This window comes from Buteo buteo, chromosome 4, assembly GCF_964188355.1.
Source record: "Buteo buteo chromosome 4, bButBut1.hap1.1, whole genome shotgun sequence".
NCBI lineage: Eukaryota > Metazoa > Chordata > Aves > Accipitriformes > Accipitridae > Buteo > Buteo buteo.
The window spans coordinates 46,813,297-46,829,113 of NC_134174.1; the positions used below are offsets into that span (position 1 = coordinate 46,813,297).

Below are 15,817 nucleotides of genomic sequence, written 5' to 3' on the forward strand. Positions count from 1 at the left end.
CTTATCTCCCATCAGGTGTCCTGTCATAGTGGAAAAGGGTGTATGTTTGCATCTATCTGTCAGTAGACGCAAGGTGGCTTGAGGTGGGTTCTCCCTCACTGGAAAAGGGGATATGTTACTTCTCAGCTACTGCAGCATGAAAGCAGTCATATTTTTAGTTACTACAGGAGAGGTTTGACCTCTGGGTTCCCAGCAGAATTTACCCAATATTAAATAATCTGTTTGCCCATAAGTTTGGAGTTGGCAATTTGTTCCTCTATCCATAACTGGATTAACTCAGACTCATACTGCAGTAGTCCTTGAGCTCTGGGTTTGCATATGAACAAAACCACCTTGTTTGAGCACTCCCATGTTTACTAATCTAAGCCTTTCTCTGCCTCACAGCAGCTCCCTCTGAATGGACAGTTGCATCTCTTTACATCTGGCATTAGAGGGAAACTTTGCTTCTCTTTTTTAGTTCTCCTGATGGCTGGCATTACCCCAGCCTCCCAGCTCATTGTGCATCACTAAAGACTGTAGCTTATAAAGGGCCACACAGATGCAGTCCAATTTGCCTTGGTTTCCAGTGGACTTAGGAAACTCCACGACAAGCAGATTCTAATCTACAATGCTGTGTCTTACATTTTGCAAAGAAAAAAAATAATCAGAAAATATGGGTAAGGCCTGCACTCCTCATATTGTAGTTACTCTAATTACAGGTGTGCATTGGTGGGCTCCTTTCCAGCCCCTCATGTATTTTTTTTCAGTGCATTTTTAAAACAGACTTTAGTCTTTGATCCTGAAGGTAGTGTCCTCACTGTAGCGCAGCTGATTATAGGGGTAATGAGTGGGTTATCTCTTCCTTTTTGCCAGCATCTGAAGCAGCTTTGCTTGTGTGCTTCTGAATGTCGGTGTCTGGATTCCTCAGCTGCTTCAAGAGGAGAAAATACTGTTTGAGGCAGCCTTTCTTTATCTCAAAGCCTTTTGTTGACTTTCTTGAGGTGGGATACTCTTTTGGTTGGTTTTCGCATTAAACCTGGAGCATTTCAGTGTGTACTACACAAGGATATTTTGTCTCTGTAGATTTTAAGAGCACAAGAGAAGAATCTATATAATATGATGATACACACACAGAGGCTCTGAGACAACTGATGTCAAATTGTTCTGTTTATTAATAACCTTCACAGTTAACAATTTGTCCTGTCTGAATGTCTTGCCTCTGACCATTAGCACTCATGATACTGTATCCTGATAGATTGAAGAGCCTTCTCTCATCACATTTTTGTTGACTATGGTGTAGATTATGGCCTGATAAGCAACTTAAGTCTGTGAAGTATCTCATTCTAATGTGTGTTTTTCAGTCTTCTGTCAAACTTGTAATTTGCAAGAATCATACTGAACTGGTTTGACGAGGCATGTTAGTCATGAATCTGTATTGACTGACGTTGCATGTGTCATAGTATTTATTAGTAAAATCCCATATAAGTCATTACAGTGGGGGTTTTTTTTCTGGCATTATTGTCAACTTGACAGTTGTCCCAGCCATCACACTGATGCTTTTTGAAGGTTGTCACAACATTTGCTTTATTCCTTGTCCTGTGGAGTTTCCTTTGTATTCCAAGGCATACTGAAGATGAATGTTAATGGTCCAATGAGCTGCTTTCTCCATAACTGCTCTCTTTAGAGCAGAAAACTGCTTCAGTACAATTTATATGAACGTGCTAATTTTTAAGCATCTGACCTCAGTTGTTGCCATTCAGCATCATCCTTAGTTACTGTTGAAGTGGAAAGTATTTCTCCATCAGGTGGTAGGATATCAGATTTCCCCCCCACCCCCCCACCCCCAAATGCAGAATGGAAGTTGTAATCAGATGTGTCGTCTTTTCTGCCCTCTTATTAACAGTTCCACTGTGCCTATTTCATAAAAGAACAAGATTATTGCTAGGTTTCTGTTTATTCTTCAGGTACCTCAAAACCTATTTTTGAGTCTCTGAGACTTTCTGTTAATTCTTTTGCTTCCGTTGTCATTTTCTTTCACTTCCCAGCATATGTTACCTACTTATAGGTATAAATTTTGTTAGTTTCCTATCTTTTTATGTGTTGAGGGTTTCTTAGAGTTCCTTATGCTTCCATTCCTATCTAGGTTTTATCCCGGCATAGCATTAAGATTTCTTTTTGCTAACTTAGTGGTTTTAAATGGTTCTCAGATCTTAGTTATCTATTACATTTCCGTCCTGGTTGATGTGATTCGTATTTGTTTCATCTTTATGGACCTTATCTGTTCAAAACTGGTTTGGTCTCGTGGCCTATAACAAATTGTTACTAGGCTATGATCCACCTTCCCCTGAATGGTTAATTATGTTTTGTGCTGAAATCAATTCCTTCATGTCAAGATGAGGTTTAATACAAATTTCTCTTGGGTGCTATGAAATACCCTCTGAATTAGAAATTTCAAATTTTAATGCTGGCAGTCTGAGACCTTTAGTAGTTTAGTTAGCCTTCCAGATTGGTAATGTGACTTTCTCCTTCCTCAGTGGGTTGATTGCTTTTTAAGGAGCTGGTTATCTTATTCTCTGGAGTGACTGTTCTAGCAGACATCACCTACTGTCCTATTTTATGCTTTATCTGCTAGTTCATTGACTGTAAGCATGTAAGACGCTTTGATTTGGAACTGTCAGAGACTTAGAAACAGATAATGGATTTGAGGCACAGAAACTACACTATATCCTTTATTTTGTCTGCTTGATCTTACTCAGTAAGTCATGATGAGAGACCTCAAGTTTTTCTACTGGATTTCAGTAATACCAACTGAATAAGATTTATGCTTATAAAAAAGTAATTTCAGATCCTCTTGTTCATTCCTACCACCAAGGTAAGAATTTCTTCCCATCATATCTGCTGGTGTCTTGATTAATTTTCTTTTTGACACCTTTATTTTGCACTAAGCATGTACTCAAATACTTGTTTCCTCTTCTCCTTTTGTTACTGGTTTCAGGTCTTGGTCTTCTTCAGTGCTTCCTGCTCTGGGAACTCTGAAGGCATCTGTAATCACTCCTTCACTGTTGCCAGCAGTTCTATTCCTCTGCTCCACCCTTTCTCTGAGAAGCCTACAAGTTTTTGGCCTTTGCTTACAGTCCCAGAACACGAGATCAAGGGTGAAAGCCTCAGTTAGCTGGTGTGTGCCTGGGGCTGCAAGCTGGCTCTGGTCAGGCAGGAGAGTGAAATAGCAGATACCTCCTGCTCCTTCCACTTCTGTTCATCAGCTGCTCTCTTTTCTACTCAGAGATGTAAGTGAAAAGGAAACCTCCTCTTCATGTAAAAAGTACTTTTTTTTTTTTTTCATGAAAAGTCTATTCATCTGTGATATTCTCTCCCCTGTCAAAGAAGAGATAGGAAGGAGCTCTCAAGCATTGACTTCTTAAACCACAATGGTTTTGTCAGGAGACCTTAGTGATTGAACACAATTCTCCTCAGTGAAGGTGACGGCTGAAGCTGAGACCATCCTCACTCGCGTCTTTTCTCCTTTCTCATAATACAGCAGCCTACTCCTGATGGCCCGCTTAGAAGAATGCTGCAGCAGGTGGTTCACCATCTACTTTTCAGGTTCAGATTGCTAACTCTTCCTTTTAGCCATTGCACGTAGGGGCTTCTTTCATATGTTGGCAGCTATCACGTGAGCATAATGCACATGAGCAGCTTGCCATCAGTGAAGTGCTGGGGTTAAAGAATAAAGTTAATAGGTATTGGTGAGGGAGCTGCACTTAGTGAGGAGAAATATCAGTCTCCCTGGCAGAGATGATCCACTTAGTACAAGTATCTAGTGCAGATGGGTTCTGCTAGCAAACAGTATACACCTGGAGTATTGTTACCTACTGTAGACTTGCTTGATAAGTGTCCCACGACATCCCAAAGCGCAGTTATTTCCTGGGCAGGCATTGCATGGCATGGTTTATTATGAATATGTAACAAGTGTGATTAATATATTAAAGTTTTGAAATCTTTGCATTAACAATATGAGCTTTCAAGAGTGTTTGTATTTTGTGTGTAAGTGAAATAGTTTATTCTTTTCAAATGGCTTTCATGCTTTAAATGAAAGGATTAATTGCTAGGGCGTAGAAAGAGCAAAGAACAGAGAGCTAAGAATTCATGGTTTGTTCCCAGCCATGATGTGGGCAAGTCATTTGGGCATCCCTATGGAAAGCAGCTATGAGCATCAGCTCTAGGGTGCTCAAACACACTGGAAGATACCACAAATGTCCCAGTCTGGGTGCTCAGTAATGAAAGACCCTAAACCAAGGGGACCATTCTGAGAATTGAAGCCTTAACCAAGCTGTGTCTATGCACAAATCACTGAATCTGTGGCTGGCTAGTATGTGATGAGACTCAGCAAGCACCAATGACTTGATCCTTTCCTATATCCCTTTGAAATGCTATGGCATTATTGTCTCAAGATGTACTTCATGCTAATGGTAACAGTGTTAGTTGTCAAGTTGTTTGACTCTGTGAGTCTTTACTGTTTTTCAAATTGTCTCCTGTCCAACTTTTTTCATTCTCTGATGTTAAGAAAAAATAAATAAAAAAAAATTAACAAAATGCTCTTTGCAAATGTATTGGTCACTGCATCATGAGATTTATATTATTCCGTAAGGCTGCTGCGTGGAGAAGGGACTGTGGGCCATCACTTTGGCAGGGTATTTGAAAACAGATTCTCTCCAGCAGCTGCTGCCGTTCTGTCTACAGTGTACTTCTTGCCTGTCAGAAATGCAGCACCAGAGCACTTGCTATTTATGTCTCACCCATTTGTTCTGTATTTCTTGTTTTGTTTTTTCCTTTACCACAGAACAGCAAAAAAGGCTTAGTAGCCTGGCAGGTATGATGTGAAAGGTCTGCTACCCCCCAGCTGCTGCCTCTGGAGCAAAGCTGCTGCTTTGTTAGCTTGAGGAGTACCTTTGGCAAACACACTTCCCAGGACCGGCAAAGGAATTAGTATAAATACTTGTCCTGGCTTAGTCCAGGTCACTGAATGTTTGATTTCAGTCTTTTCTCTAAATGCTACCTGTTTGGCCACTTGTTAATATACTGAAACCCTAAATTACTCACCTGTTCCTCCCAAGTCGTAAGATTTACAGACATTTGATTGTTCTAACTCACTTTTGGGGCTGCCTTTTAAGCCTTTAGGTTTACTCCCTTTGGGCATATTATCAAGTTTCTCTACACTGACATTAGATTTGGTCTTGCTTGGGGCGAGGGGAGAGGAAAGAGAAATAGAAATCAGTATTCACATGACTCTAAGAGCAGAAGTATTTGTGCCAGATGTCAAGAAATAGATGATAAAATTGTAGCGTGCAAGTATGCTCGTGTGCTGCCACCCTTCTGTCCCCGGACAGCTCTCTGCTCTTGCAAAGGGTGTGAGAGTCTCTCCTTGAAAGAAGAGCAAGTTGTTTTCCTGGTCATCTTTCACTCCCCAAATAGAAGTAGCTCAGTCTGCAGTGGGTGTTCTAGGAACATGAACTATGCACCGCTTACCCATATTATTATTCTTTGGTTATGGCCATGGTGGGGTAAATGGAAAGGTGGGAGAAGAGAGTCACAGAGAGTGCCTAAGCACTTTAAATAGCACAAATAGAAACACAGGGAAGCCAATACCGTGTGCTCTTACTCTGCTGCATGGGCCTGGGGCTAGCAGAGTGTGTCCAATGAGGACAGCATCTGCCAGTGAGGCTGCTGCTGACCTGGTCAGACTTCATCCACCAGGTTCCTTCTGCTGTGATACCAGCCTGTCCCTCCTCTCTGCTGCCACCCTGCTGAGGTGACAGGCTGCATAACAGCTTACACCTCATTGGACACCACTCAGCTGTGAGTTTAACGCTTGCCTGCAAGTCTGAACAGAGGTTTCCTGTTGGGTTTTTTTCCCTTTTGGAAGGTGTTTCCCTGCATTATCAGGAACTCCTTTGTTTTCTGAACTAGAGATAGCCACAGAGCAGTTTCTGACAGCCTGAGTGATCCTAGGTCTGGGAGAATGAAGTGTGTTGTGGCACAGCTGGGTCTGTACTTGCTCTCAGTGTACCAAAATGACCATACAAAGCTGCTGGCTGCCACCTCTCCCCTGCTTTTTATGTCCTATTGGTCACAACAGTAAAGCTGTCTTGCTGTGTAACCCCATATATTGCTTCTGCTTTTGCAAAAGGATGGCTCAGGTGCCATGGGGTGTGCTGACTGGTGCAGTCTGGTTATTTGGATGATTAGGCACCAGATTTGGCCCTCTGATTTTTAAATACCTCAAAGCCTGGTATATATCTCCATAAACTCTTTTGAAATCATTGGAGCTGCATGGCAAATAAGTCAGTGTAAAGTTTAGCCATTATTCTCCAAGTTGTAGGGTATTGTTGGAAATCTGTGGTGAAAGATGTGGGCTTGAGTTCCTCCCTCTGCAAAGACACCTGTGCAGCAGGTGTCTGTGTTTACAGCATTAGCTGAGCAGCCAAACTGGAGCAGCAGCTAAGCTGGTCCTCTTGGTTGAGTCCTGTGACATAGGAGGGAGAGAGGGCTTGCCCTAATACAACTCATGCTGTCAGACAGGCCTTTCCTGTCTCCAGGGTTGTCAGTCCAGCACCTTCAACCAGTTCTAAGTGCACTCCAAGAACTATTTTTGAAGACTCCTTCAAAATATGTTTAACTGGCTGGTAGATTTCCCCCCTGGCTATGCCATGCTAGATAGCTCCCAAACCTTCATGTTATGTGAATTCATGGTTGGGAGATGGCTGGCGCAGGCCAGATGGTGGGTTTTATTTTTGCTAAATCATCAAAATAAAAATTTTGCTTAGATCATGGCTGTGGCACTGGGAAATCAGATTGTGATACATTTACCCTGTTGTTTATGTCTATATTGGGTATTTTGAATATTATCATCATCGTTTCAGATGGGGTTTATCTGACAAACAGCCAACCACTTTTGTAGTGCAGGGAGCTCGGGAATCAAAGAGAAATAATATGTATTTACCAGTCCTGTTAGAGAAGGACTTTGTAACCTTCTCTGGCATTGAATTCTCTACCCTGCAGAAAATAATGACTTTTCTAGACCAGAAGCTCAGGACTTGTAATATCAGCAGTGATAATGATAAGTAATGGAGGAAAGTGGTGACCTTTCCTAAAGTTTGCATCCTGTCCGCATTCCCATCTACATCCAAAACCCCGCTTCCTTTTGGTCTTCAAGGTCATGGAATAATGGTCTAGTTTCAGTTGCTCTTTCTGTGCTCTGTTCCTAGAGGCATAGTAAGGCGTTTAGTAATAGAAATGGACCAAGTACTTCCTACAAAATGGAGAGCCCTGTACACCAGGGACATGGAAGGACCAAAAGATAGTGCACACACATTCACAGGGAGAGGAAATAGGATGAAAATGCTAAACAAGGATTTAATAGATGCTTTGCCCCATCTTGCACATTTATAAACATTATTTCATTTTTTCTTAAAGAGGAGGAAGACAAAGTTTGGTAATTTCAAACCAAGCACTCAAACACAAATCCTTCATGTACTGAGCTTAGCAGGGCAGAATTGTGTTTGCTCAAGGTACAAAAAGACCACTGCTTTGTTATGCACGAGCCTTTCCTCTGCTAATTGCCCCTTTCAGATTTCTGCACATTTAATGGCTTTGGGCAGTATGGTGATGTGCATGTGAATAAACATCTGTCTATCTCTCTCTTTTCAATGCATGCAGTGAAGTAAAAGGGATAGGACTTGGCAAAGTCTTGATGAGGCAGACTGTAAAATCACAGATATTTCCACTCCAGAAAATCCACATAGAAAAAGTCCTCGGCAGAGCCTCAGGGTTGCTGTGCTGCAGCTCTCCAGAGCTTCAGAGCAACCTGAGCTCCCTTGGTTCCTTGGCCAGTGATGGGGGTCATTCCTGCTGCTATGTGTGGGTGTCAGTTGGGCAGTGTCAAGGAATTGCAGGTGGAAGTGAGGCATTCTGGAGCAATTAGTTGTTTCCCCCCAATCTTTACGCAGACTCATGTGCAAGAGGAATCATATGTACGGTTAAACAACAGTGGAATTTGTTGCTTACAAACTCCGGTTAGGGCACAGAGATGATTTGGAAGCATCATATACTGACTGTAAGGAATGGGTTTGTCTGACAGGTGAGTGCAAGCTGTTAAAAAGTAGTGCCCCACTACCACATAGAATGCTCCATTAGATTGAAATCACTAGCAGAAAAAGATGTCTAGGAGACTGTATCACTGATGCTTTTTGATGAAGAATGAGATTGCAGAGTCACTAATTAGTCAAAAAGACACAAAACCCCAACCCCCAAACAGTCCTTGAAACCAAAATTTTCTGTTGTCTTATGTGACAACTGAAACTGTCATGAGATGTGTGAAGGTAGCTACCTGAGAGGTGCTAGCCTGCTTCAAATATTTTCCTTGTAGATTTCCTTCAGTCCAGATGCTAACCACAGCTAGCAGTGACACAGTCTGTCTCATCAACTACTTGCTAGGATTTTTGCCTTAAAAGAGTGGAATGTGGTGAAATTCTGGGATGAGATAAGAATACCCCATTGTCATTTCCAGATTCAGTACCACACAGACTAGTTTCTGATAAAGTTGATTCAGCACCCATACGGGACAAACTGGTTCAGGAGACGGTGCCAAGTGAGAAGAGGGCAATGGAGGAGAAGAGAAGCATTGTCAAGAGCCCTCAGCACATGGCTGATACCTCCGTCGATGACATTGGCATTCCACTGAGGGTAAGACAACACAGAGCATGTGGTCAGTGCACAAAACCTGGGCCAGATTCTACCTACCTTAGGACTCAGGGAATTCACTAAAGTTCCAGAAACTGCAGAGATTTAAGGGAAGATAGAATTCTAGTTCCAATGTGTTTTATTATGAACACTTCCGTTTGCTATCAATGACCTGTTTCAGCTGCCTCGGGGGGAAAAAATTCAAGTTCACGTATCTTTTCATCATATTTGAAAATACTGTTTTCTGCTCTTCTGTTTCATTTACAGCTAGCAGCTGAGAGTTTTGTCTCATTTTAGCTATCTTAAAGGCAGATATCTCTTTTATACAGCATGTTTAATTTCATTTGGTGTTCAGGGGAAATTATCATGAAACGAATTATTAACCTATTCTTACAACTAGTGTCTGGAGTGACTTGAACATTAAGTGTTTCTAACTGTCAATTGAATGCTTAGGAAATTGGTACGTATGACTAAAAATAGGTAAGGTTTCTACTTTTAGATGTCAAATCACATTAACGTGCAAAACCTTTCACACAATCTACAGTTCTACACAGGTTACAACCTACCGCTGCAAAGCTTGTATGTTATTAGTAACTTGAGTGAAGCCTGTAGCTTTCTTACATAGGAGATTATATATCTGAGTGAAATCACTCATATTTCAAAGTATTAATTCTATATAGCAGAGTGTAAACCCTTTTCAGTATTGCTGGAAGATTCATGAGAACTTTGGAAGGCTGGTAGAATTCATGGCTGTGATTATTATATGTGTGTATTTATTTTTCCAACAGAATACAGACAGATCAAAGGACTGGTACAAGACGATGTTCAAACAGATCCACAAGCTAAATAGAGGTACTGTAACACAGATGGTTTTTATTTACTTTAAACAACCACCTTGATAACATTTTGTTTCATTAATGTGAAGAGTTGTACTGCTTGTTATATAGAAGTGTTTTATGTTAACTAGTGTTTGCTGTGCACCGTAGAACTCAAAGTATTTGAAATGTCTGAAGTTAAAGGTAAGAACAGTGAAGTCCAAAGAAAAGTCTGTTTGAGATCAGAAAGCCATTAATAATTCCATATTTAGAGAATAGAACCCTGAACTCCAGTTTTAGCAGTTAACCCCACCCATACACACTTTCAAAGGACAGTAGGTTATCACTAAAACTGCTCTGTGTGCAAGAGAAAACTTTACACTGTAAAGCTTTAGTACCTGTGTAACAAAACTTGATTTGAAGCTCACTGAAACCAATGGAAAGGTCCAGAATCTGAACTCTGCTATTTTCAAAACCTCAAATTTTCTCGTTTCAAAACCTAAAATTCTGGTGAGTACTTGCAAACTTTGTAGTGATGCACTCTTAGGGGATCCCCTACTCTGGGGCACGTCTGTGCCTGGCTGCTGATACATTCACGTTTGTTCTTCTGTGTGAGAAATGGCTGTAATAACATCTGCAAACTGAACACTCTGAACAGCCTAATGTGCAGGCAGGTGCAATTCAGATCTGTGCTTATATAATAAAACATAGAGCATGCAAAACTGGAGCTTTATTTGCTGCTGCAGGTGCTGTCATGATGAGCTTTATGCATAGATAGGTGCTGTGTTATATTGGATGGAATGAGTTGAACTGTTTCCTAATCCCAGTGCTCCTAACAGAGGTTCTTCAGCCTGGCCAGAGCCCATGCTTCAGAAGGAAGAGAATTAGTTCAGTCCCCTCGGTTTCCAGGATCTTTTGCAGGGCCCAGACATGCAAGGCAGCAATGAGCAGAGATGCCTCTAGGTTGTGTCATGCTAGAACATCAGCACAAGAGGGACCGTTCTGCAGTCAACTTGTATGGATTCTTGTCTCGCCCTTCTTCCCCTTTAAATCTGTCCTGTCTGTTCTTTTTTTTTTGCAAATCATGTTCCTCTCCTTAGACACTCCTGAAGAAAATCCTTATTGCCCTACCTACATATTTCCTGAACTTCCTGAAATCCAGCAAAAAACTGAAGGTACCAGAAGTTTAGTCAGAGTATCTGTTGTCTTGTGCTTTGAGTTAACTGTACTATAGCATCCTAATAGTAACTAGATTCAGGTTCTAGATTTTCATTACCCATGTGTTACACTGGCTGGAAATTCAGTTATGCCCAGTATATCTTCTTGTGTGATGCATAAAATAACTAAATCTTTGCTAATCCATTAATCTTTTTTTAAAGTATGATGCCATTTACTCTAGTATTATTAAAGTAGGCAATAAAATCATACGGTGATAGGAAATTGGGGGATGAAGCAGAACCTCCACTTCACTGTGGATAGTCTCAAAATCCACTGCTTTTCTCTGCTGCAGAAGACAATCCTTATTCTCCTACATACCAGTTTCCTGCGTCTACTCCTAGTCCTATCTCTGAAGGTAATAATAAAGGACTATATGTATTTTTCTGCACAAATGCTACCTTATCCATTTATTTTCTTCCTGGAGTTTTTTCTAGTTGCTGAGCATTATGCTGCCTCATAATGATTTGCTGCACTCTAAGTATTGCCTTGACTGTATGATGCCTTTTTGGCTTTGCAGTGCTCCTCTGGCTTTGTAACTAGTATTTGACTAATGCTACGGACTTGGGGTTTGCTTGGTTTTATGCGCTTATCAGTTGTATTTAGCCGTGTGCGTGCAGTGATTATTTAACATGCCTAGAATGCTGACTTACATGTAAAGATGTGGTTTAACTGAGATTTCTCCTACCCCCCCTTTCAGATCAATACATTCCTTTAATTATTTACTTCTGGTTTGGAATATTAACACAGTATTAGGGCCAGACCCAAAATGCCACTGAAGTCTATTGGTAAAAAGGCTGCTTGCTTCAGTGGGTTTTGGATCAGTCCCTCAATGTAGTCTTTTAAAATAAATATAACCTGGTAACATAGGTTCAGGGCTGGCCTTAGGCGCACATGGCATATCTAGGCAAGGACAGAGTTTGACAGTCTCATCAGCACATCTTGCAACTTGAAATAACACTGTCTTTACCTTATCCTCTTCATGTGCTCAGCAGATTCCTTTAAACTTCATGTACAAACCAGAATCCTTTGCAGTCATGTTTCAGGGATGGTGAAAGATCATCTATTGCAGTGATAATCATGTAACTGTGTGCATATGCATAAAAACACTTAGGTATGAGAAACACTGGAATCCGCTGCACATGCTGGACATACAGACATTTCCTGATTGGGAAGCTGTTGTTGGTGACAGCCTTGTTGACTTGGTGCTTTGGTGTTACTTCAGATCCTGCAATTTAGGAACTTGCCTACTTAGCCTATGCCTCAAGCCAACCCTAGTGAGACTATTAATTAACCATTTCATTCAATGTTTACATTAAATGTCTGGTAGGTACTATGTAAGAAGAAAGCATACAATATGGATTGTAGCTGAGATGCTCAAAGACGACTAGGAGATGTAAGGTGCATTTCACTGTTAAAATGAATGTGGACTAGTGTCATACAGGTATCTAAGATACTTGCTCATTTCTTGGTGAAACCTGTAGGTGAAGAGTCCTGTCTTGCAAATCATAATGCAGTGTAAATTATTTTCTATTGGCAGAAAGGTATGTGGGTATGGATGAGAGAGAAACAGCGTCTCGGTAACTAATTGATAAAGGAGTTTTACAGAGATTCAATTTTCTTGTTCATAATTAAGTTTGAAAATCCATTTTGCTCTTGTCTGAACTAACGTAGTTTGCAAGACCAATGATGATAATGTAGTAAGAGTCTGGTTTCCCATAAATGTCCCCTATGCGCTTAGAAATGTGCATATGAAGGTAATTTGCTGGTTTAGGTAGTTGAAATTTTATTGGACCAAACAACTTGCTTTTTATTCTCAATATATTGGGAAATGTTTCTCTAATATTTGCTTGGATTCTTTCCTTGATATTGGATGATGTAGATGGGTTGGAGTGCATGTTTCATGTTTAGAAAGCATTTTGAAGTTACATACTCAATGGCAAAGTGTTTGTACAGAGACGGTTTGAAGTCTCGATTTCATGCAATCAATGTCAGTTTTTTGCTTTGTAGAATCTCCTAGAAACATCAAGATTTGGGCTCCCTTCTAAAATACCTTTAGAGTCTCTAGAAACATAGAGAATATGGGCAACCCATGAAAAAAAACCCCTGCAGATTCTCTAGGAACTACAGGGGAACAGCATCTTCTTGCTAAAGGAACCAGATTTTGAAATTACAAACTGGTAATACCCTGCTCCATTAAGGAGAGGCCCACAGATAGAATGCAGCTCTGAGAGCCAGGAGATCTTGTTTTAATGCTCATCTCTAATTTACTCTTTAATTCTTATCAAGTCATTCCAGACTTCTGTGTTTCAGTGTTCCTTGCTGTAAAAAGAGAAGAAATGTAGACACCCTTCTTCATAAGATACTGAGAGACAAAACATACCTGTTCTCCTTATTATTGTAGATATTAGAATATTAGCAATTGGAAAAGAACACTTATCTGAAGTGATTTTTTTATTGTATAGTTTTCCTATCTGAATGATGAGCTATAATGAATATTGCTATTTCTCTTCAAGTAAGAAAATCAATTTTTTCATTGATCACCAGCACTAAAGACTGAGAGAGGTGAATGGCTGTGAAGATAGTTTTAGACATTTGTTTTGACATCTGTATTTGTAGGGACCGAGAGTTTTGTGATTTACCAAATATTTTGCTGTCTGAATAAACCCAACTTTTATATAGGAATACCAGTCAATTTTGTCACCAATTCAGTGTAATAACATCAAATAAATAAATATTTGGTTCTGTCGTTTAGGTTTCCGATATGGGAATTCACCTGAAAATTTATGGGAATCAGCCTGAAAATTGACCTTTGCTATTTTTTAATCTGAAGGCTAGGATAAGCACACCAGAGTCAATAACCATCTATTTGGAACTTAAACCTTCTAATTCATTCACCAAGAGAACTCAGCAGAGAGGCTATAAAAGTTAAGAGTTCTTTGGGCCTTCCTTAAAGGCTTGATTAAGGCTTGAGTACAATTTCAGGTCAGCTGTGTTAGCCAGATTGTTTTTTCCAGCAGATGAGATTGGCTGTAGCAGCTGATTGATGTCCTCCTTGAGAGGAGATCTGGAAATTGTTTCAATCTGTTGATCGGCATCACTAAATTCACGTAACACTTTTTTTGTATGTTCTTTTCCTATCTAGCATATTCTAGCTTAATCTATTTTGGTTTTGTGTCTTTTTATCTCTGTCATTTTTAGTGATTTCTTTGCAGAGGTATTAGTAATACCTTTGCTCACAGTTCTCTTTGCAGTCACTGCATTGTACTTTCCTGCATTTTGGCTTGAAAGTCCTGTAGATATCTCATAGATACATCCTCGCAAGTTTGAACCCTCAGCAGCAGAGAAAGGTGATGGGCCTGTGGGTCCAGTTTCCAGGTCTGATCCCAGCTCTCCCTGCTACTACCTGCAATTCATTGAGGATTCATTCCAAAGCCTGTTGAAGATGGTGGAAAGATACTGCTAGGTTTTTGATCAAGTCAGAGTCTCTCTGGCCATCACCTGTAGAGTGGGGGGTGGTAATGCTGCCATCCTCGCACCTTCTTTTTGGGCACATCTGCCTTGCACACTACAATACCATGTTATCTTTGAATAAGGCCATATATGGTTTCACGGCCCAAGGCAGCATCTGTGTCCTGGGAACAAGATTGCTGTGCTGATGCAGTGTAACACTCTCAGTGTCAGAGAGAGAAGGTTCAGCTTGGGGGCCAGACCACATCACTCAGTTACACTGATGCCATTGCTAGCTCTTTTAGAGCTGCTTGAATATCTCTATTGCATTCTATAGACATGTCTTTCCTATTTAAAGAGTAAGCTCACGAGAACAAGGACAGTCTCGTGGTGTAAGGATACATGTGTGTCTTGTGCCAGGAATGTTATCTGTGCTTAAAAGATGATCTGAGTCAGTGAACATACTTCAGCTTGGTGTGCAAGTTAATACAAGGAAGATGTCCCAGCAGTTATCATATGTGATTGGGAGCAGGACTCCTCAGCTCTATTACTGTATCTAGCACCTAATGAGTTATTTTAGGCATAAACTACAGCTTTTAGATCCTCTATTTATCTTTCAGCTTTTGATAAAATGGATCTAATAACCCTTACTGTAGAGGAGTTTTGTGATAAAAAGTGATTGTTTTCTGAAGTGCTTTGAGAGCCTGGAGAAAGGTGTTAGTGTAAGTAGTACATTAATATTTATATCTAATCTGGGAATTATATTTAAATGCAATTTGAACCTCATTGGGATTTTCTTCTCCAGGATCCTCTACCTGTGGTAAGTATTGGGCATATCACTCAAATTACGGCCAATATATTAGTAGAAGAAATGAAAAGAGTCTCTGGTGCTTCTTCTTTGGGGCTTTTTCAGCTCACTTGCAAAATGCTTTTGTCTTTCAGATGAAGATTCTGATTCATACTCTCCTTGTTATTCCTATTCGGAGGACAGTAAGTAATTCACATTTCTTGTGTAATCTGTCAAACAGAAAGGGCATGTAAAGCATGCATTTATTTGCCTCCTATCCAGTTCACTAGTATTCCTGTATTTGACTTATCCTACAGGCAGAACCCAGCTTTCAGTTCCCCGCTCCAAGAGTGAGATGGACAATATTGATTCAGAGAAGGTTGTTAAGAGGTCTGCCACTTTGCCACTACCAAACCGTACTTCATCGCTGAAATCAAGCCCAGAAAGGTGACCTGAACTAAGACGTATTTGGATCAGTACTGGAAGAATCTCTGAAAGCTGTGAATGGGAAGGGAAAAAAGGTGGAAGCTTTAGGTCCACAACTCCAGTTAAACTGTTTGGGGGAAGTGGACATGTAGTTTTGACTCTGACTCTTCTACTAGGCAGCAGTGAACTCCTTTACTGTCACAGCCCAGTCCCCCATTTTGTCTGTCTTTTTTTTACCAGTCATCACACAGTCCGTTGCATAGTTTCCTGCCTGGGTGAGGAGTGTTTCCCTGGGTGTCATGCCTATACAGTGCCCACCACAGAGGCACAGTGAAAGCTCTTGGCTCAGTGTGACACTCTAAAGGCACCTCAGAATACAAGCAAGTAGCAATAATTGTGGAGAAGC

General features: G+C 40.6%; 1 protein-coding gene across 50 annotated transcripts in view; it reads left to right on the plus strand.

Moving 5' to 3' along the window:
- Nucleotides 1–15,817, plus strand: part of SORBS1 (sorbin and SH3 domain containing 1) — a 180,089-nt gene that overhangs the window by 124,228 nt on the left and 40,044 nt on the right. For 35 of the 50 annotated variants that reach the window (XM_075025836.1, XM_075025835.1, XM_075025841.1 and 32 more), the window contains 7 exons: nucleotides 4,820–4,849; nucleotides 8,546–8,721; nucleotides 9,507–9,570; nucleotides 10,634–10,708; nucleotides 11,044–11,106; nucleotides 15,141–15,188; nucleotides 15,303–15,432. In XM_075025836.1, coding sequence (XP_074881937.1) covers nucleotides 4,820–4,849; nucleotides 8,546–8,721; nucleotides 9,507–9,570; nucleotides 10,634–10,708; nucleotides 11,044–11,106; nucleotides 15,141–15,188; nucleotides 15,303–15,432 — 586 coding nt within the window. The remainder of the gene's footprint in view (nucleotides 1–4,819; nucleotides 4,850–8,545; nucleotides 8,722–9,506; nucleotides 9,571–10,633; nucleotides 10,709–11,043; nucleotides 11,107–15,140; nucleotides 15,189–15,302; nucleotides 15,433–15,817) is intronic. The other 15 variants (XM_075025826.1, XM_075025850.1, XM_075025862.1 and 12 more) reach the window with 3 other exon arrangements.